This window comes from Salvelinus sp. IW2-2015, linkage group LG2 (assembly GCF_002910315.2).
Source record: "Salvelinus sp. IW2-2015 linkage group LG2, ASM291031v2, whole genome shotgun sequence".
NCBI classification, from domain to species: Eukaryota; Metazoa; Chordata; class Actinopteri; order Salmoniformes; family Salmonidae; genus Salvelinus; species Salvelinus sp. IW2-2015.
In genome coordinates, this window is record NC_036839.1 from 20540138 (window position 1) to 20561910 (window position 21773).

The window sequence follows — 21773 nt, forward strand, 5'->3', positions numbered from 1 at the left end:
ACATACCAGTAATCTTTAGAGAAAGTATTTAGACCATGATTTATCGTCACTTACTTGAAGGCCCAGTGCAGTCAAAATTATTTGATATCATATTGTACAACAGCTGATAAAACGAACACTGTAAAAGTGAGCAGTATTCTTTCCTGTTACTTGCTGGTTGAAAATACAATCTTCGCAGGACATTCTAATCAGCAGGTTTGCATGGGCGTGAATTTTGGTTTTCCTTTGTGATACACCGATGCGGTAAATTTGTTAATAGACCAATAGGAAAGCGTTCCAGGTTGGATAAATTAAATATTAAAGGGGACTTTTAAAAAGTTACCATCACTCTGCGGTCTTTGTCTCCCTCTCATTCAGATCACTTGATTATATTGACCTGGTGATTTAGAAAGCTGAACTCGCTCACAGGGACCTACTAATCCCACAGTGGCTAACACAGCAGGGTCAGTGCCAGCCAGAGGGAGAGCAAGAGGTGTCACCCTCTGGTATCCTCTAGCCAGGGGTTGAGCGCATAATTGACAGTCAACAGCCCAGAGCTGCCAGTCTGCTGCCTGGAACTTGGGGCTGTGACATGGACCCAACTGAGAGCGGAGACTGCAGCTCTGTGTCAACACCATCCACTCACTGGCACAGTACTGCTGTGATGCGAGTCTCAGGCGAAGCAGGGGGAGGAGAGGGCAGAAGGGATACAAGTGGTTGTCACTGTCCCTATTGGGACTGAGCCAAGGGAGACAGACAGTGCAACCACTCCGGCCTGGCTGTCATGGAGACTTGTGGCATGTGGATTTAACTTGGAGACGCGAACACAGTCTGACCCGCCCCCCCCCCCCCCCCCCCCACCCCAAAATCTAAGCATCGTCACTTTACCCCTACTTACATGTACTAATTACCTCGACTAACACGTATTATAGCCTTGCTGTTTTGTTACTTTGTTATTTTTTTTTACTTTTAATTTATTTGGTAAATCTTTTTTTTTTACTTGAACTGCATTGTTGGTTAAGAGCTTGTAACTAAGAATTTCACTGTAACATGTGAGAAATAAAATTTGATTTGACATACACTACCGGTCAAAAGTTTTATAAAACCTACTCATTCAAGGTTTTTCTTTTTTTGTACTATTTTCTACATTGTAGAATAGTAGTGAAGACATCACATATGGAATCATGTAGTAACCAAAAAAGTGTTAAACAAATCAAAATATATTTTATATTTGAGATTCTTTAAATAGCCACCCTTTGCCATGATGCAGCTTTGCATACTCTTGGCCTTCTCAACCAGCTTCATGAGGTAGTCACCTGGAATACATTTAAATTAACCTCTTCACGCTAGGGGTCAGATTATTGTATATAGATTCTCTTTTTTCTACCATTCTACCATGTTATTGACTTGTTTATTGTTTACTCCATGTGTAACTCTGTGTTGTCTGTTCACACTGCTATGCTTTATCTTGGCCAGGTCGCAGTTGCAAATGAGAACTTGTTCTCAACTAGCCTACCTGGTTAAATAAAGGTGAAATAAATAAAATAAATAAATAAAAGATTATATATATATATTTTTAAATAACATTCCCAAGGTAAACGGACTATTTCTCAGGTCCAGATCGTAGAATATGCATATAATTTACAGATTAGGATAGAGAACACTCCAAAACTGTCAAAATATTGTCTGTGTATAACAAAACTGATTCTGCAGGCGAAAACCTGAGAAAATCTAACCCGGAAGTGATTTTTTTTTTTTATCTGTGTTTCCTGGCCCGTCTTTCTTCCATTTTTAAAGGGGTATCAACCAGATTCCTTTTCCAATGGCTTCCTCAGGCTGTGACCAGGCTTTAGACATAGTTTCAGGCTTTTATTTTGAAAAATGATTGAGATTTTTCAAAACTAGTCAGGTGTCCTCTGATTTAGTTCCTGCGCGCGAGAGGGGTAGCTCTCCATTTTCTTTTTCTCTCTTATTGAATAGGTTACGGTCCGGTTGAAATATTATCGATTATGTTTGTTAAAAACAACCTGAGGATTGATAAAAAAAAACATTTGACATGTTTCTATGAACATTACGGATACTTTTTGGAATTTTCGTCGAACGGAACATAACGCGCAACCCAAATTGCGTTTTTTTGTTATAAAAGTAATATTTATCGAACAAAAAGAACATTTGTTGTGTAACTGGGAGTCTCGTGTGTGTGCAAACATCTGAAAATTATCAAAGGTAAGCGATTCATTTTATTGCTTTTCTGACTTTCGTGACCATGCTAATTTGGGGCTAGCTGTTGTAGCATTGATTGATACACTCACAAAAGCTTGGATTGCTTTCGCTGCAAAGCATATTTTCAAAAACTGACACGATAGGTGGATTAACAACAAGCTAAGCTGTGTTTTAGTCTATTTCACTTGTGATTGCATGATTATAAATATTTTTTGTAATATTTTGCGCCCTGCAATTCAGCGGTTGTTTAGGAAAATGATCCCGCTAAAGGGATCCGTAGCGCAGAGAAGTTAACAGGTGTGCCTTGATAAAAGTTAATTGGTGGAATTTCTTTCCTTAATGCGTTTGAACCAATCAGTTGTGTTGTGACGACAAGGTAGGGGTGGTATACAGAAGATAGCCCTATTTGGTAAAAGACCAAGTCCATATTATGATCAAATAAGCGAAGAGAAATGACAGTCCATCATTACTTTAAGACCTGAAGGTTAGTCAATGTGCAAAATTTCATTAACTTTCTTCAAGTGCAGTTGCAAAAACCAAGCGCTGTGATGAAACTGGCTCTCATGAGGGCCGCCACAGGAATGGAAGGCTGAGTTACCTCCGCTGCAGGGGATAAGTTCATTGGAGTTACCAGCCTCAGAAATTGCAGCCCAAATAAATGCTTCACAGAGTTCAAGTAACAGACACATCTCAACATCAATTGTTCAGAGGGGACTGTGTGAATCAGGCCTTCATGGTCGAATTGCTGCAAAGAAACCACTACTAAAGGACACCAATAATAAGAGACTTCCTTGGGCCAAGACCGGTGGAAATTTGTGCTTTGGTCTGGAGTCCAAATTGGATATTTTTTGTTCCAACCACTGTGTCTTTGTGAGATGCGGTGTGGGTGAACGTTTGATCTCTGCATGTGTAGTTCCCACCGTAAAGCATGGAAGAGGAGGGGTTATGGTGTGGGGTGACACTGTCGTGACTTTGCTGGTGACACTGTCGTGATTTATTTAGAATTCAAGGAACACTTAACCAGCATGGCTTCCACAGCATTCTGCAGCGATACGCCATCCCATCTGGTTTGGGCTTAGTGGGACTCATTTTGTTTTCCTACAAAACAATGACCCAACACACCTCCGGGCTGTGTAAGGGCTATTTTACTAAGAAGGAGAGGGATTGAGTGCTAAATCAGATGACCTGGCCTCCACAATCACCTGACCTCAACCAAATTATGATTGTTTGGGATGAGTCGGACCACAGAGTGAAGGAAAAGCAGCCAACAAGTGCTCAGCATATTTGGGAACTCCTTCAAAACTGTTGGAAAAGCATTCCAGGTGAAGCTGGTTGAGAGAGTGCCAAGAGTGTGCAAAGCTGTCAAGGCAAAGGGTGGCTATTTGAAGAATCTCAAATATTAAATATTTTGATTTGTTTTACACTTTTTTGCTTACTACATGATTCCATGTGTGCTCATAGTTTTGATGTCTTCACTATTATTCTACAATGTAGAAAATAGTAAAAAATGAAGAAAAATCCTTGAAAGAATAGGTGTTCTAAACCTTTTGACCGGTAATGTCACACACACACACACAATCAGATGTTTCCCATGAGTAATTCTCTTTCTCTCTCTCCTCCCTCCCCGCCTCTCTCCCCCTCTACAGAAGCACGACCAGGGTCATGTCTTACTGGATGTAGTGTTTAAACACCTGGAGCTGACAGAAAGGGACTACTTCGGCCTGCATCTGGCCGACGACTCCTCAGACAGCCCGGTAGGTGCCAATGTCAGACTCATAGTGTTGACTGAAGTTGTTTCATCAATCACGCTCATTACCTACGGTCTCCAAGTGTCACTGATTGTAGCTTTTTCTGCTCACACCTAAATGTAACTGTCTGTGCCTTTTGGACATCTAGTAAGGTAGCAGTCATGGGTAAATGTAGTCTGTAGACTATTGTGTTGCTGTGAGAAATGGAGATGGATTAATACGGCTAAGATGGGGAGGGTTGGAGTGTGTCAATTATGTTTAGAACCAATTCTTCTACATACAGTGCCTTTGGAAACTATTCAGACCCCCTTGACTTTTTCCACATTTTAAGTTACAGCCTTATTCTAAAATTGAAAGAAAAAAAATCCCATCACCAATCTACACACAATACCCCATAATGACAAAGCAAAAACTGTCTTTTAGAAATGATTGCTAATTTATTTAAAAAAACATATTTCCATAAGTATTCAGACCCTTTGCGCAGTATTTTGTTGAAGCACCTCTGGCAGCGATTACAGCCTAGAGTCTTCTTGGGTATGACGCTACAAGCTCGGCACACTTATATTTGGAGTTTCTCCCATTCTTCTTGCAGATCCTCTCAAGCTCTGTCAGGTTGGATGGGGAGCGTTGCTGCACAGCTATTTTCAGGTCTCTCCAGAGATATTTGATCGGGTTCGGGCTCTGGCTGGGCCACTCAAGAACATTCAGAGATGTGTCCCGAAGCCACTCCTGGGTTGTCCTGGCAGTGTGCTTAGGGTTGGTGTCCTGTTGGAAATTGAAAATTTGCCCCAGTCTGAGGTCTTGAGCGCTGTGGAGCAGGTTTTCTTCAAGGATCTCTCTGTACTTTGCTTCCCTATGGACAATTTCTTCGACCTCATGGCTTGGTTTTTGCTCAGACAAGCACTTTCAATGGTGGGACCTTATATAGACAGGTGTGTGTTCCTTTCCAAATTATGTCCAATCAATTGAATTTACCACAGGTGGACTCCAATCAAGTTGTAGAAACATCAAGGATGGTCAATGGAAACAGGATGCACCTGAGCAATTTCGAGTCTCATAGCAAAGGGTCTGAATACTTATGTAAATAAGGGATTTCTGTTTTTTTATTTTTAAAACATTTGCAAACATTTCTAAAAACCAGGTCACTTTGTCATTATGGGGTATTGTGTGTAGATTTATTTTTTAATTTTTAATTTAAAACATTTTATACTAAGACTAATGTAACAAAAGGGGTCTGAATACTTTCTGAAGGCAATATAATCCAATTTACAATCCATATGTTAGCCTAAATCGTGTTGGAAGCCTGTATGTTATCACTACACACTACTACACCACAGCTTGCTGCTCAATGACCCACACTGATGCAGTGTTAAGATCAACACGCGTTGTTGACACAGTCCTCATCACCCCTCCATAGGTGCTGTGTACTGTCACTACTGTGTGGTCAATTTGTACTTAGCTAGTATCTAGCTACAGATCAACACGACCCTGCCTGCATTTACCTTATGGAAAGCAGAGGTGGGATGAGGTAAAGTGAGAGGTGGAGGGGGCTGACTAGTGAATAATTGAGAGTGAGCAGGGTTGCTGAGGAACTTGTCTGAGTTTCTCATCTATATTTTACAGAGGTGGCTGGATCCAAACAAACCCATAAGGAAGCAGTTAAAAAGTAGGTGAACATTCAATCTACTGCTCAGAAATTGATGGATTAACAGGGAAGTGGTTGTTTTAAAGTGGAAATACAATAATCTCTCTCATTGTACATTTACAGGGGGATCACCTTATAATCTGAGCTTCAGAGTGAAGTTCTTTGTGACAGACCCAAATAAACTTCAGGAAGAGTATACTAGGTAAGGATACTAATAAAGAGTACACTAGATAAGGACATTCTGCCATGTCATGCCCATATAAGGAGACTAATTACACAGGGTAACTGTTAAACTATAGGCCAGTATTACACTAACCAAAGCCCTAAACCGCTAATCGTACTAATGGGGATGAATAGATTCAACTTGTTAGGAATAGGTCCTGCATGGTTTTAGAGCTCGCTACCAGTTAAAGACTAGAATCAACATAGTACATAGATTAGCCAAAAAACAACAAATTGCACTGCTGGAAGCCTTGCACACAGCTAGTCATTAACAGGGAAGTAGCATGCCATGGAGGCTCCATGCCTCTATTGCTGGGGATTCCATACATGGTCAATAGAAACAGAGTTAGTCTGGATACTCCAGTGTTTAATCAATTTATGCTCTCAAGCATTTCCTTGCTCAACCAGCCTTATCAAGTGAGTGTACCACTTTGTATATCTAAGATACAGAAAGGCATGGATCATTTCTGGATGTGCACTATTGATTCCAGACACCACACAACAATGCTGTTGAGCACTCACACTATGATGAGATGAATTCAGTATTAGTTACTCACAACACAGTCTACAAGTTAAGTCATATAAATGTAGCCTAAGCATCAGAGAAGCTCCATGTGAGTGGGTCCAGTCGCTCTATTCTACTGTAATTGGATTGTGGATTATCCAAATGTGTTCTATGGCCCATAATCATAGAGACATCTTTATCACATTGTTGGTGTAACTGCTCTCCTTATTCCACTAGGTACCAGTATTTCCTCCAGCTCAAACAGGACATCCTGACAGGAAGGTGAGTTGGCTGTCCTTATTTACACTGGTTCAGCAGCACACTCGCACACTACTCTAGTGACCTTACAGATTCTACCTGCCCAGCACTTTGACACACTACTCTAATAGTAGCTGCCATTGATAAAAGCTTTGATTTTCATATTGATCCAAATTCATCAATTTCATGACTTGTGTGTTTGTGATTTGTGGCCCACAGACTGCCCTGCCCGCACAACACTGCCGCGCTCCTGGCGTCCTACTCTGTTCAATGTAAGTTCCAATCCCCAGGCCTGCTTCCAGAGATGCGCACGATAAACATAAATAGGGATATGTAGCTACTGGTAGTTAGTTTACCCATTTGATCTCTGTTGTGTCATATGAGGCTGCACAGAGTTTGGCCACTAAGTGACTCAAATGCTTTTAGTGTGAGAGTACTAGGAAGATGTGTGTTGAAAGCTTTTAGCTGAGGGTCAGTGAACTCAGCAGGACTTTCCAATAGTCACTTGTTGTGCGCCAACTTGTATAACGTTTTACGGCGTCAAATGTATTATTTAATTATCTCGCCTAGGGCTGTCGCGGTCATGAAATTTCGTCAGCCGGTGATTGTCAGGCAAATAACTGTCGATCTCATGGTAATTGACATAAACACATTTACCATCTCCTGGCTTCCACACACAGCCTACAAGCCAAGAAGTCTAATAAATCCATGTAACATAGCCTACACCTTCACAATAAATCCAATATTTATTTTAGACGGGTTTAAAGAAACATATGAGAATAATTTCTAAAGAAAAGAATAGCATACCACAAATGGCTGTGGGCTACACTAGTTAATTTAGCAGACTAGATTTGCTTATAATTCCGTGGCATTATTTTATATTTTATAGATTGAAGAATGCAATTGAACAAAGCTGAATGAAATTTAAGTATTTCCTCAATTATTTGAGGGAGTGTGCACTATTCTGTGTTGAGCGGTTAACAAAGAAATAGTTACTCCTATATGCTTCGTTTAGAGTTTATGGAGATTTAGTTGTTCTACAAACATTGGGCTATATGTTTACATTTTTAATATATTGTAAGGCTGCATGATGAGAATCTAATGATTTTAAAAGGCACAGCTCTGCTTTGTTTTTTGCGCAGGCTGTTGTCTCTCAAATCAAATGCTATTGGTCACATACACACGTTTGCTTGTTCCAAGCTCCAACAGTGCAGTAGTATCTAATAATTCAATACACACACACACACATCTAAAAGTAAAAGAATGTAATTAAGAAATATATAAATATTAGATTGAGCAATGTTGGAGTGGCATTGACTAAAATATGAGTAAAGCAGTATGTAAACATTAATAACGGAACCCTAATCACTTTAATAAAGTGGCTAGTGATTCCATGTCTATGTATATAGGGCAGCAGCCTCAAAGGTGCAGTGCTGCGTAACCGGGTGGAAGCCGGCTAGTGATGGCTATTTAAGTCTGATGGCCTTGAGATAGAAGCTGTTTTTCAGTCTCTTGGTCCCAACTTTGATGCACCTGTACTGACCTCTCTTTCTGGATCATAGCGGGGTGAACAGGCCGTGGCTCAGGTGGTTGATGTCCTTGATGATCTTTTTGGCCTTCCTGTGACATCGGGTGCTGTTGATGTCCTGGAGGGCAGGTAGTGTGCCCCCGGTGATGTGTTGGGCAGACCGCATCGCCCTTTGTAGAGCCCTGCGATTGTGGGAGGTGCAGTTGCTGTACCAGGCGGTGATACAGCCTAACAGGATGCTTTCAATTGTGAATCTGTAAAAGTTTGAGGGTTTTAGATTGAACCAAAAATGCACAATTTGACAAGCACTTGATAATGCCTCGAATTTCACGGAGGCATTCCCTTTGTGTCGCTGCGACACCTGTCAAAAGACGTATCTGGTAAATTCACTCTGGCTATCTACTCCGATTTCAGAGCACTCTTGTCTGAGTGTGCCAGAGCGCAGAATAGCCGATGAATTTACGAACGCTCAACACCCGTTGAATATGGCCGGTGTCAGTAAACGTTGGCAAAAAGCGTAATTAAATTGCCAGCAGCACAGTTGCAGTCACCAACGCTCTGGATAACATAAACGGCCTAACCAGCTCTGCTAGGGCGAGTAAAATGGTCAGAGTGAGCTGTTCTCTCATTTTGTGTCTTGAAGTAGCTAGCAAGCTAGCCAGCGTTAGCTAGTTAGTTTGGGTGCTTGACTACTGCTGTTTGTTCAGAAAGCTCGGATCAACCCTACTCCTCAGCCAGAGCGTCCAGTGTGTGCTCTGAACACTCTGAGTGTGAAGTGCTCTGAATTTACGAACGGACAATCTAACAAGCACAATTTGGCACTCCAGATTCAATTACAAACACACCATAGTATAAACCAGCCTTTAGTCTTAATCTTTGGTCGTTTAGTACATAGCCTCACATGTTAATCCTTAAAGAGGTGGGTGGGAAAGATGCTGAAAATAGAGCTCTCCAGTAGGTGTACCAAAACATGTAAGGGCCATTTTCTCAAAAGTGAGGTTACAAGTTTATTCACTTTCAAAGCAGAATTATTTTCCCATTGTTCCTCAACTGTAGTGTATGATATACCATTTTCTAGCTCAGAGTCGCTACTTTTATCCAATGTAAAAAAATTACCATTTCATTACAAATGTTTTTATTGGACTGTTGTGAGTATCTGTCAACTTCTGTCACTGGCTTGTCAACTCCTGTCACTGATGGCTAAACCCCCTTAAGATAAACATTTTTTTGTCAACATTCCCCCTCAAAAATGTATTCACTGTTCTGCAACATAGCAAGCACTTCAATTGTTTAAGCATATTAGACCTAAGGGATAATGTTGGCTTTATAAATGTTGTTTTATGTACTAGATCTAGAAAAACATGCCAAATGCTAACGAAATTAGCCCTGGAGAATTTAATCGTGCTTTAAAACAAAACAAAAAGAAGTTTGGAGATTTGTATTACATATTTGAATAATCGAATGTTAGAATTAAACAATCAAGGTCTTTTAAACACTTGGACAATTATAAGAACTAAATGGCCTGTATTGGCTCTGATGGAGTTTACAACAATCCAGTTAGTTGCATTTTATAAAAATAAATAAATAGGTTGTTCCTTTACATGGTGTGATAGCTCATACTTTAATCTATCAAAATAGATATTTCGAATGTTAATCTTTCAAGAATCCCTGAGCTCTAAAACTGCAACATTTTCTCTCATCCTCATGACAAAGTGTAAAAAAGCATGAGATTATCTATAAAACTGCACATTTCCTCTGCTTGGACCTTGAGGGGGGCCCTACGAAACTGTGCTACGCCACTGAAGTAGATAAAATACTATGTTGCAGAGTACTGCTGCTGCTCAGCCTTGAACAGACATGTCCGGAATACTGTAGCACAATATATAGCCTTTTCAGCTCAACTCCTCATGGGAAAGAATAGCCGAGTGGCCCAGCAGCTCAACTCCGTAACCAACATGCTATCTATGTGTTAGCCTAGCCTAGTGGTCTACAGCTAGCACAGAGCCACATTCTCCAATTGTAGTGGGCCGTTAGCCTGAGGAGTGCATCTTGTCAACTTTTCATCAGATTGACCTTAATAATGACTCCTGACGGATTGGAGAGGAGGGGTTTAGGGGTATGTTCCTCATTGTCTGTCCTATCTCCACTGCAGCGGCCCGCTAAGGCTCGCCTCACTCTCCAGGGCTTTTCATTGGGAGTCTCACTGCTATATAGGTCACTGGAGGGATTTGAACCACACCGCCATGTAACAAACATCCCGTGTCCATGTCCAGACACTTACTTAGGCCTGTATTAGCTCAATGTCTCTACTCATGAGAAGGGTTTCATGCCATTGTAGCCATGGGGTTAAGGCTATGAAACATGATGGAATGCTGCTGTTAATTCGGGTTAGTTTTGCGAAATCGGTGAGGCTGATCAAATTCGATCAAAAAATGAACTCTGCTGAAGCCTCTGGCATTAGTGCTGTGTAGATATTTCTTTGCATAAATCCATAGGCAATTTACTGTTTAGTTTGAGCGTTGTGCTTCTTTTTTCTTTGTGGTGGTTACATCAATAACTGTGTTTTGAATTGATGTGTTTGTCAGTGATAGTCGTGAGCCAGTGGTTAAGAGGTCCACTCATATGAATTGAGGCCCTTTCGCACATGACCGCAAGCTAATGGATCTAAGGTACTTAGCTACTGTAGAGGTGGTTGGAGCACCAAAGTCTTCTCAACCACTTGTCTCTTTCATTAATAGACATCATAACCAGGATTTTGATAGAGGTTATTGTCTTCTATTCGTTGCTGCATTGATAGGTAAAGGTTTATCTTTCATATAAAATATAAGCCTGCTGTTTTCTGCGTCATATAGGGAGTTGACTGTCTCTACTATTTGCATTTATTTGACTCTCTGCACTGTGTAGCTGAGCTGGGGGACTACAGTGACTCGGAGCATGCTCCTGGTTACCTCTCAGAGTTCTGCTTCATCCCCAACCCGCCCCAAGGCTTCGACAAGGAGGTTACCAAACATCACCAACAGCACAGGTAGAGGCCCATCTTCACAAGACATGCATACTCTCTTTCTGATCCAAGAAACAAAAGATGGCGCCGACAGACACGGTCACCCTGTTTCTAGCTCCTAGTCAACTTTGCAGTATTTTTTTCATTTGCTCAGAACATTTCTAGTACTATTACCTACATCCTAAAAGAACTTGTCTACTGCTGTACTAAGCTTTTATTATTGTGTAGTTTAACATTTACAGCATTGATTGATAGGAACTTGGAAGATAAGCCTTTCGCTGCACTCACCATAACACCTGCTAAACTGTGTATGCGACCAATACCATTTTGGTTTGATTTTGATGTTCATACACAGCTGTATACTCGTTTTACTTGTCTGCACCAGCTTTCATAGCAGAGAAGGTTTCCATGGTTTTATTGAGTGAATTTCCGAGGTAAAGCGTGGCCTCACTGTACAGCGCCATTTTCTGTGCATGGGTTACTAGCTGTGGAGTTTGAGGCACCTTCCCTCTCTCATGCATTTCTCTGTCTTCCTCCTCAGTGGCCTGTCTCCTGCCCAGTCAGAGTTTAATTACCTGAACACAGCAAGGACACTGGAGCTGTACGGAGTGGAATTGCACTATGCAAGGGTAAGCCTATTCCCCTGTGTGTGTCTGTGTGTGTGTCACTGCTACCGTATAAAGGCACTTTTCATAGCACCACTGACACCAATGTTTCATACAGCTGTGCCTTACATCCAGAAAATCCTGTGCTTTTTAACCCAGCAGGTAGAAATGTGTCGAGGCAGAGTGAAGGTTGAAACATGCACATACAGTAGTATATCGTTCTAATGTACAGTCTGCGTGTTCCTCTGGCCCGTGCCGCCAGGGCCTCATTAAGTTATTAATGCTTTGGATTCCTGTACAGCTGAGGAACAGCAGAACCACTGAGTCTCGACGAGCCGTCTGTGTGTGTGTCTCTGTGAAGAAAGAAAGACTAGCAGGGCAGAGCACTCCAGTGTCAAAAGGCCTTAAACTAATCCGGCAATTGTACAGAGATTTCCCTCATTGTCTGATTAGACAGGCTTTTCTCTTTGCCCCAGATAATGTGTCTGTCTGCATGCTTTTATGTGCTAGTTTGGGTGTCTTGGTGTGTGTCTGTCTGACTGTCTAGGTTTGCTTGTTTTTGTCTAGATAATAGTTTGGTTCATAAAACAGAGCAGGTCACGTAGACAGTCCTGGTACAATGAGTCAAAGGCAGATCTAAAAAGAGGCCCCAGCCACCTTTGTCCATCCAGCCATTTTTTCTCTAGAATGATCACCACACTTTGACTTTTACAGTGGAGAGGTATCAAGTTTTATGTATACAGCACATTTCAGGGATGGAATGCAACACAATGTGCTTTACAGGAAACAACGAATAAAAAAACAATAAATAAAAGCCGAACTATTTACTACACAACAAACATAAGATTAAATAAACAAAAGAATGACACAAAAGAGTGATTGTGCCCCATTTTAAGATGCGGACCCCCCCCACTGATATCCGGCCCTAGCCACTAAGCGACCACTAGCGCGTGGGGGGGTCCCCCCAACCAAAATGTAGCTTAGGGCCACCAAAAGGCGGCACTCCCCCTGCATTAGGGGGAAAGGGTCTGTGTCTGTACACCAGCCAAAGCTCCCACCAGGCTTTGCCCACTGTCAGGGTACTTAGACTCTTAAGCCACCAATGTTTCTCATTGATTTCCTTCCTTCCTGTGTTTCTTCATCCCAATCTTCCTCTTTCTCGCTCTCTGTTCCAGGATCAAAGCAACACTGAGATTTTAATTGGGGTGATGTCCACAGGGATTGTGGTTTACAAGAACAGGGTACGAATCAACTGCTTTCCCTGGTGAGTGACGAACTGAAGACTTGATTCTGATACAAGATTTGTGAATCAGAGAATGAATTTGATCGCAGCTACAAGAGGATTGTTTGATCACAAATAGCATCCACTTTTGTAGATTGTGTTAGAAATTGAAATGTTCACTGTGTGTGTGAGAGTAGGAAGAGGATATGTTTTGTGTTTTTGCAGCTATATATCGACTTCAATCATCCAGGTTGCAGAAGCATTCAGAAAAGTGTTGAATAGGATTCTTCTAAGCACCTCACATGAGTGCTTTACGTATTAATCTGTAAACCGCAGATGATCATTCCTAGGATCTCCTCTGAGAGCTGACTCTGAGCGGTTTAGGCTTTCATGTGAATTGTCTGAGGCCCAAAGCTTTAATTCTTATAAATTCAGCCCTGTTGGTGGGGCTTCTGGAAGTGTGTGCCAGGGGTGGGATAGCATAGCCCAAATCCTGACCAGACGAGTGATAATCCAACACACTGACACACACACTTCCCAACCCCCACCCCCTACAAGCTCCTCACAGCACACATCCCCATTCTTAAAAGCCAGCTGCTTGATGTAGCACAGATAGCTCATTTGAAAATATATGGGCTCAGATGCTTTCCAGCCTGGCTAAATTTAGGGCTGCTAACAGTGGCGCGTTTCACAACAGCTGTCAGCAACTGTCACGCAAAAAGGCTTTCTCCTATCGGCCACTCCCTCTCTGCTTGGCTCGCCTGCCCCTACTAGTAAAAGGTGATGCATAGCATTACTCCTCTCAGAGAGCAGATCAGAAAGCATAGCAGTCCAGTCACTCGGAACAGAGATGTATCTGAGAGAGTGAGTCGTGTGGATTCTAGCCTCGCTCCTATTTCTGTCTACAACGGGCTGACAAATTAGCTTTGCTTGGATGGGGCATGACTCACTGCCTTGGAGAGAGAAAGAGAATTTGTGTGTGTGTGTGTGTGTGTGTAAGAATGTAAAATATATTTAGTTGAGCTGTGAGTCATGTGGGAAAAGGGCTGAAGGGAGGGAGAGGGAAGAGTGAGGATGGGATGGGAGGAGGGAAGGAGGGGATTAGTCTTGATAGGGAGACATTTTAAAGTCAGCTTCTCTCTGCAGTGGCTCTGATTTGAGCCATGAAAGAAGAGGACCCTCAGCAGTGACACACATTGATGCATTTCTGTGGGTTTCTCTCCCCTCTCAGGTTGAAGATTGTGAAAATATCGTTCAAGTGCAAACAGTTCTTCGTTCAGCTCAGGAGAGAAGTGGTAAGTATTCAAGCCGTTGTTTCCACTGTCCTTCTTTTGACAGTAAAATGTGAGATGGGATCTACTAGCAGCAATGTGTGTGGAGTCAGAGGAGTCTTTTACCCAGTGGACCACACTTTGTAGTGAACGCAGCCCCTAGGTTCCMATAAGCATGTGTGACCATGTTTCCCTGTCATACGTGTCACCAGACCAGACCCAGTTCTATGGCTCATCCTCATGGTGGAAACTGGATGAGTTAGACTGGACTAGCTAATACTGCTAATGGACTTAATGACCATCTACCACTGATCCAGTCCCTCCCCTCCCCACACCATACCACAGGCATCCATATGAATCTGAAACAACGTAGCTTAGACATTAACAACAACACACTGCCCCCTCACCCAAACCCAGCGTCCATATTTGTTTATTTGACTAACTGGCATGCTGGCATAATCACCGGCCTGCTCRGCCGCTGACGGTCTCTGGAATCTGGGACAGCGAGACAGGAAGAGCTTGTTAAATGCTTATTAATTATGAAGAATAGATTTGTGGCAGCGGGAGGCGGTGAGCGTGATCTGAAACTGATTCGAAAGCTGCTGGCTCCCTCTCCTTCTCCCTCCTCTCCTCTGTTTTGTTAAGCCCCATGATGGAATCCCAGGAAAAGATCCCCATCCACTCCCCCCTTCCCTGGTTCAATAATGGATGAGGTGTATTTCTAGAGCAGTTGTACTAAAAGCACTGCGGCCGTCAGCCAGCCTCCATGGTGTCACTCAGGCTGTATAATTCATGMGTGCATCCCAAATGGCACCRAATTCCATATTTAGTGCACTACTTTTGGCCAGGGTTCTGCCCAAAATAGTGCAGTATGTAGGGTGCCATTTGGGATGCACCCATGGACAGATGGGTAAGGCTGTTCACGGCCGGTCATGTGAGCACGGGTCACAGCACACACTTTAAAAAGCAACAACAAACCAGGAAATTAATTTGCCTCTTTATCTTTTTTTCTTCTCCTGGACTAGTGAGTTGTCTCCAGTGAGCAAGAGAGTAGCCCTACTTTATCTGACCTCACGGCTAGGCTAGGTGACCTCTAGTCTAATGTACATGATGATGGGGTTGTTCAGAGAACCTGCTCTTCCTTGAAGTTGTTTCAAGATGCAAGTGTGGACGGTCAGAAAACTCGCTGTGTAAAAAAAAATAAAAAAAATACACTGAACCTAAACTTCTAGGTGGTGGTTGTTTTTGCAGTCTTTTTCTGTTTGTAGGCTAACACAGGCTATATGAGCTGAACTTGTACCAGAACATTAGCTGTCCCTGTGAACATTATTACCCAAGTGGGACCACCATGTCTTCATGGCTAGTGGCGTGTGCCATCAGGAGACCCTCTGGGGGCTGAGGGAGGGGTATGGGGATGTTGTGGCTGCAGACAAGGATTAACCCCCTGCTGCCTGTCTCCCCCCTTCTGTGACCAAGAGCTTGACTCCACCTCCTCACTGCTGTCTCAGGCATGCTAAACACACACACACACATACAGACTCCAACCCTAGGTCACAACGAACAAGGAGAATCATAGTACACAGTAAACCCTATGGACCGAAAAAATTTAATGATCTGTGGGAAGGCGGTTACATACCAGCAGCTCGGACTGTATCTCATTTGTCATTATTGTTGTCACTCACTGTCATTCTCTTTCCCTTCCCTCCCTCCCTTTACAGAATGAGACCAGGGAGARGTTGCTGGGGTTTAACATGGTAAACTACAGAGCCTGTAAGAACTTATGGAAGACCTGTGTAGAACACCACACCTTCTTCCGTCTGGACCGGCCCGTTCCCCCCCAGAAGAACTTCTTTGCCCACTACTTTACCCTGGGCTCCAAGTTCCGTTACTGGTAGGCGAAAATCCCCATTGCCACCCATGAGCATGCACGCACACACACACACACACGCACACACACCCTCGCCAGCCGCAAAACACTGTCATTGAAATGTCAACACAGGTACAATGTTTGCTAGGTCACTATGACAAGTTCCGTCAATCATCAGTGTTTGGGGAGTTACATTAGCTGTTGGCTATCGTGCTCTCATCTTGGAGAAAAGTAGTTGAATTATTAACCATGTCCCAGAACTGAGCTTGTTTTTCAAAATGCTTTTTAGTTTTTTTGGCGAAAAGGGAGTTCTTCTATTATTCATTTGGACTCATTTCTCAGATGTAGTTTAGAAAATAGTACAAACAAATGTAAACTGTTCACTGTTGAAATTTAAATACTTGAGTATTTGCTCTGAGCTGTGCTGTGAGTGGAGGTGATGAGGGGGCTAAAACTTCTGAGTTTCATCGTTCTAGATTGTGCTGTGACAAATCGGGGTTTTGGAGAAAAGTCTGAGACATGGTTGAAACAAACACGAAGTGAAGAGGAGTTTTTTTATGCATTATTGAAGCGCATGTTGGGAAGTAAGGTGCAGCACAGCAGTTTGTAATATGTGGCTGAATGGTATTAAATGATGGTTGGATGTTGTTTGAACGTTGTCTCTGCAGCGGGAGGACAGAGGTGCAGTCGGTGCAGTATGGCAAAGAGAAGGGGATCAAGGACCGGGTGTTCGCCAGGTACGTAATGCACCACAGCACTGTACGGTCTGTACATGTATATGAACAGATGCATTCTGAATGTATCTGTTAGMCCGCGTTACTGCTATAAGGTCCTCTAAGAGTATGCTATAAGAGTAAGACGGCCTTAAATCTGTAATGCCCAAAGTCAATATAAGAAGTGATGGTGAACGAGCACCAGCTAATTAGCATTCATTTACTGCCTTATTATTGCCCCTCTACCCAGAGGTGATGTAGGATGAATTAGTGGTGTTGATTGGCCAAACTTAACATCCTTGTCTCAAAGCTTATATCTTTATCTCTGAGTTGGGGCCTCAGTCAGCATCAACATCTGGGCTTAAGACTGGATTGTTTCATAACTCTGGCTGTGTCTAAGATGGCATCCTATTCCCTTTTTAGTGCACTCTATGTAGGCCCTGGTTAAAGATAGTGCACTATATAGGGAATAGGGTGCCTTTTTCCCCCCATCTCCTTTATCACAGTCCTCCATCCCATTGGTCAGTAGTATCACTTTCTCCTTGGCTTGGTCATGTGATTGATTGTGTTTCCTTTCTGAGTAGGTCTCCCAGTAAGCCCCTGGCCAGGAAGTTCATGGGCGGGACAGACTGGGAGGCTGTGAGCCGGAACAGCTTATCAGACGAGAGGCTGGAGACCCAGAGCCTGCCCACACGCTCCCCACCCGGAACCCCTAACCAGTAAGTTCCTGACACTACTCCTTATACCATGTCCTAATATAATGCCCACATATCATGATCTTCGAGAGGGTGAGACAGTGCATTTGGAAAGTATTCAGACCCCTTCCCTTTTACCTAAATTTGTTGTTACAGCCTTATTCTAAAATTGATTAAATTAATTGTTTTCCTCATCAATCTACACACACTACCCCATAATGACAAAGCAAAAACAGGTTTTTAGAAATMTTTGCAAATTTATTACACTAATACCTTATGTAAATAAGTAGTCAGACCCTTTGCTATAAGACTTGAAATTGAGCTCCGGTGCATCCTGTTTCCATTGATCATCCTTGATGTTTCTCCAACTTCAATCAAGTCCACCTGTGGTCAATTCATTTGATTGATTTGGAAAGGCACACACCTGTCTATATAAGGTCCCACACTTGACAGTGCATGTCAGAGCAAAAACCAAGCCTTGAGTTCAAAGGAATTGTCCGTAGACCAGCAGCTCAGTGGTGTTGATGGTGCTTTGTGAATGTTGACCTGTGTAAAGGTCTTGCTCACATCAGCTACAGAGAGCGTGATCACAGTCGTCCGGAACAGCTGGTGCTCTCATGCATGCTTCAGTGTTGCTTGCCTCGAAGTGAGCATAAAAGGCATTTAGCTCATCTGTTAGGCTCACGTCACTGGGCAGCTCGTGGCTGCGTTTCCCTTTGTAGTCTGTGATATTTTTCAAGCCCTGCCACATCCGACGAACATCAGAGCTGGTGTAGTAGGATTCAATCTTAGTCCTGTATTGACACTTTGRCTGAGGGCATAGCATGATTTCTTATGAGCTTCTGGATTAGGGTCCCGCTCCTTGAAAGCAGCGCTAGCCTTTAGCTCGGTGCGGATGTTGCCTGTAATACATGGCTTCTGGTTGGGAAATGTATGTACGGTCACTGTGGGGACGTTATCAATGCACTTATTGATGAAGCCGGTGACTGAGGTGGTATACTCCTCAGTGCCATTGGATGAATCCCGGATCATATTCCAGTTTGTGCAAGCAAAACAGTCGTAGTAGTTTAGCATCAGTGTTATCTGACCACATCCTTATTGAGTGAGTCACTGGTACTTCCTGCTTTAGTTTTTGCTTGTAAGCAGGAATCAGGCGGATAGAATTATGGTCAGATTTGCCAAARGGAGGGCGAGGGAGAGCTTTGTATGCGTCTCTGTGTTTTGAGTAAAGGTGGTCTAGAGTTGTTTTTCCCTCTGTTTGCAAATGTGACATGCTGGTAGAAATTAGGTAAAACTGATTTAAATTTGCCTGCATTAAAGTCCCCTGCCACTAGGAGCGCCGCTTCTGGATGAATTTTCTTGCTTGCTTATAGGCTTATACAGCTCTTTGCGTGCGGTATTAGTGCCAGCATCGATTTGTGYTGATAAATYGATGGCTACGAATYATATGGATGAGAACTCTCTTGGTAGATAGTGTGGTGTACAGCTTATCATGAGGTATTCTACCTCAGGTGAGCAATACCTTGAGATTTCTTTAATTTTAGACATTGCGCACCAGCAGTTATTGACCAATACACACACCCACCCCTCGTCTTACCAGACGTAGCTACTCTGTCCTGCTGATACATGGAGAATCCAGCCAACTCTGTATTATCCGTGTCGTCGTTCAGCCACGTCTCTGTGAAACATAAGATATTACAGTTTTTAATGTCCCATTGGTAGGATAGTCTTAATCGTAGATCATCCAGTTGGTTTGCCCATGATTGCACTTTGGCGAATAATACGGAGGGAAGTGGTGGTTTACCTACTCGTCGACACCTCATCCAGGAATARGTCTTTCCCGAATTGAATRCTTTGTTCGTACCCCCGAGAGCAATTGAACTTATTCCAGAGGCTGCTCCAAAACACCGTCGGTGGAGAAGAGGTATTCGGAGTGGACTTCTAGTCCGACTCAGGAGGRGTGCACACTATCCAACGCTTCCGAGTTTATTACTCGCTAATGTACAGTCTCTGGATAATAAAGTAGATGAGCTCAGGGTGAGGATTTCCTTCCAGAAAGACATCTGGATTGTAACATTCTCAGTACATCGCGCAGACAGGAATAAAGAACTCTCCGGGAAGAAGAAAGGCAGGCGTGTATGTTTCATGATTAACTACTCATGGTGTGATTATGGTAACATACAAAAACTCAAGTCCTTTTGTTCATTCGACCTAGAATACCTCAATCAAATGCCTACCTTATTTCCTCCCAAGAGAATTCTCTTCGGTTATAGTCACAGCCGTGTATATTCCCCCTCAAGCCGATACCACGACGGCCCTCAAAGAACTACACTGGARTTTATTCAAACTGGAAACAACATATCCTGAGGCAGCATTTATTGTAGCTGGGGATTTTTAACAAAGCAAATTTGAGGAAAAGCCTACCAGCGTTCTACCAACACATCGACGAATACACGGTTACGGTTCAACAGGAAGTGTATAGGAGYTTTTGTACCCAATGTGACTTTTTAAAACCTACCCAAACCATAAACTGTGGATAGATMGCAGCATTCGCGCAAGAACCACTGCATTCATCATTGGCAAGGTGACTGGGAATATGGCCGAATACAAACAGTGTAGTTATTTCCTCCGTATATCAATCACAGGCAAAACATCAGTACAGAGACAAAGTGGAGTCGCAATTCAACAGCTCCGACACGAGACGTATGTGGCAGGGTCTACAGACAATTACGGACTACAAAGGGTGTCCACGACGTGGCTGGTTTTCCATCTTGCTTCACCCTCTTTGAGGATAACACAGTGCCACCGACMTGGGGGCTCATTCTCCWTGGCCGACATGAGTAAGACATTTAAGCGTGTTAACCCTCGCAAGGCTGCCGGCRCAGACGGTATCCATAGCCGCTTCCTCAGAGCATGCACAGATCAGCTGGCTGGAGTGTTGATGGASATATTCAATCTCTCCCTYTCCCAGTCTACTGTCCCCACTTGCTTCAATATTTCCACTATTGTTCCCATGAAAGCAAAGGTAACGGAAKTAAATTACTATCACCCCGTAGCACTCACTTCTGTCATCATGAAGTGCTTTGAGGGGRTAGTTAAGGATCATATCCACCTCTACCTTACCTGACACCCCAATAGATTCACAGACGATGCAATCACCTGCACACTGCCCTATCCCATCTGAGAGGAATGCCTATGTAGGAATGCTGTTCATTGACTATAGCTCAGCATTCAACACCATAGTACCCTCCAAGCTCATRGTTAAGCTCGGGGCCCTGGATCTGAACCCCGCCCTGTGCAACTGCGACCTGGARGTTCTGATGGGCCGCCCCCCCAGGRGGTGAAGGTAGGAAACAGCACCTCRGCTTCGCTGATCCTCAACACAGGGGCTCCACAATGGTGCGTGCTCAGCCCCCTCCTGTACTCCTTGTTTACACATGACTGTGTGGCCACTCACGCCTCCAACTCAGTCATGAAGTTTACAGACGACACAACAGTAGTAGGCCTGATTACCAACAATGACGTGACAGCCTACAGAGAGGAAGTGAGTGCCCAGGGAGAGTGGTGCCAGGAAAATAACCTCTCAACCAACATCAACAAACCAAAGTAGCTGATTGTGGACTTCAGGAAACAGCAGAAGGAGCACACTCCTATCCACATCGACGGGACCGCAGTTGAGAAGGTGGAAAGCTTAAAGTTCTTCATCAGTGATGTGTACGCCGATCTGAAATGGTCCACCCACACAGACAGTGTGGTGAATGGGCAACAGCGCCTCTTCAACCTCAGGAGGCTGAAGAAATTTGGCTTGTCACCTAAAACCCTCACAYACTTTTACAGATGCCCAATTGAGAGCATTCTGTTGGGCTATATCACCACTGGTACCGAAACTGCTTCTTCCTTGTGGAGCGGCCTTTCAGGTTATGTCAATTTAGGACTTGTTTTACTGTGGATATAGATACTTTTGTACCTGTTTCCTCCAGCATCTTCACAAGGTCCRTTGCTGTTCTGGGATTGATTTGCACTTTTCGCACCAAGGTACGTTCATCTCTAGGAGACAGAACGCGTCTCCTTCCTGAGCGGTTTGACAGCTGCGTGGTCCCATGGTGTTTATACTTGCGTACTATTGTTTGTACAGATGAACGTGGTACCTTCAGGCWTTTGGAAATTGCTCCCAAGGATGAACCAGACAATTTTTTTTCTGGTCTTGGCTGATTTCTTTTGATTTTCCCATGATGTCAAGCAAAGAGGCAGTGAGTTTGAAGGTAGGCCTTGAAATACAGGTACACCTCCA

The 21773-nt window shown here is 43.3% G+C and overlaps 1 protein-coding gene across 3 annotated transcripts in view; it reads left to right on the plus strand.

The window, feature by feature from the left end:
* Nucleotides 1-21773, plus strand: part of ptpn4a (protein tyrosine phosphatase non-receptor type 4a) — a 104411-nt gene that overhangs the window by 44911 nt on the left and 37727 nt on the right. For 2 of the 3 annotated variants that reach the window (XM_024005560.2, XM_024005566.2), the window contains exons 3-14: nucleotides 3849-3956; nucleotides 5574-5616; nucleotides 5719-5797; nucleotides 6560-6604; nucleotides 6800-6852; nucleotides 11013-11133; nucleotides 11651-11738; nucleotides 12890-12978; nucleotides 14168-14231; nucleotides 15926-16098; nucleotides 16743-16811; nucleotides 17372-17506. In XM_024005560.2, coding sequence (XP_023861328.1) covers nucleotides 3849-3956; nucleotides 5574-5616; nucleotides 5719-5797; nucleotides 6560-6604; nucleotides 6800-6852; nucleotides 11013-11133; nucleotides 11651-11738; nucleotides 12890-12978; nucleotides 14168-14231; nucleotides 15926-16098; nucleotides 16743-16811; nucleotides 17372-17506 — 1067 coding nt within the window. Of the gene's footprint in view, nucleotides 1-3848; nucleotides 3957-4757; nucleotides 4883-5573; nucleotides 5617-5718; nucleotides 5798-6559; nucleotides 6605-6799; nucleotides 6853-11012; nucleotides 11134-11650; nucleotides 11739-12889; nucleotides 12979-14167; nucleotides 14232-15925; nucleotides 16099-16742; nucleotides 16812-17371; nucleotides 17507-21773 lie in introns of those variants that run through there. The other variant, XM_070447826.1, reaches the window with a different exon arrangement.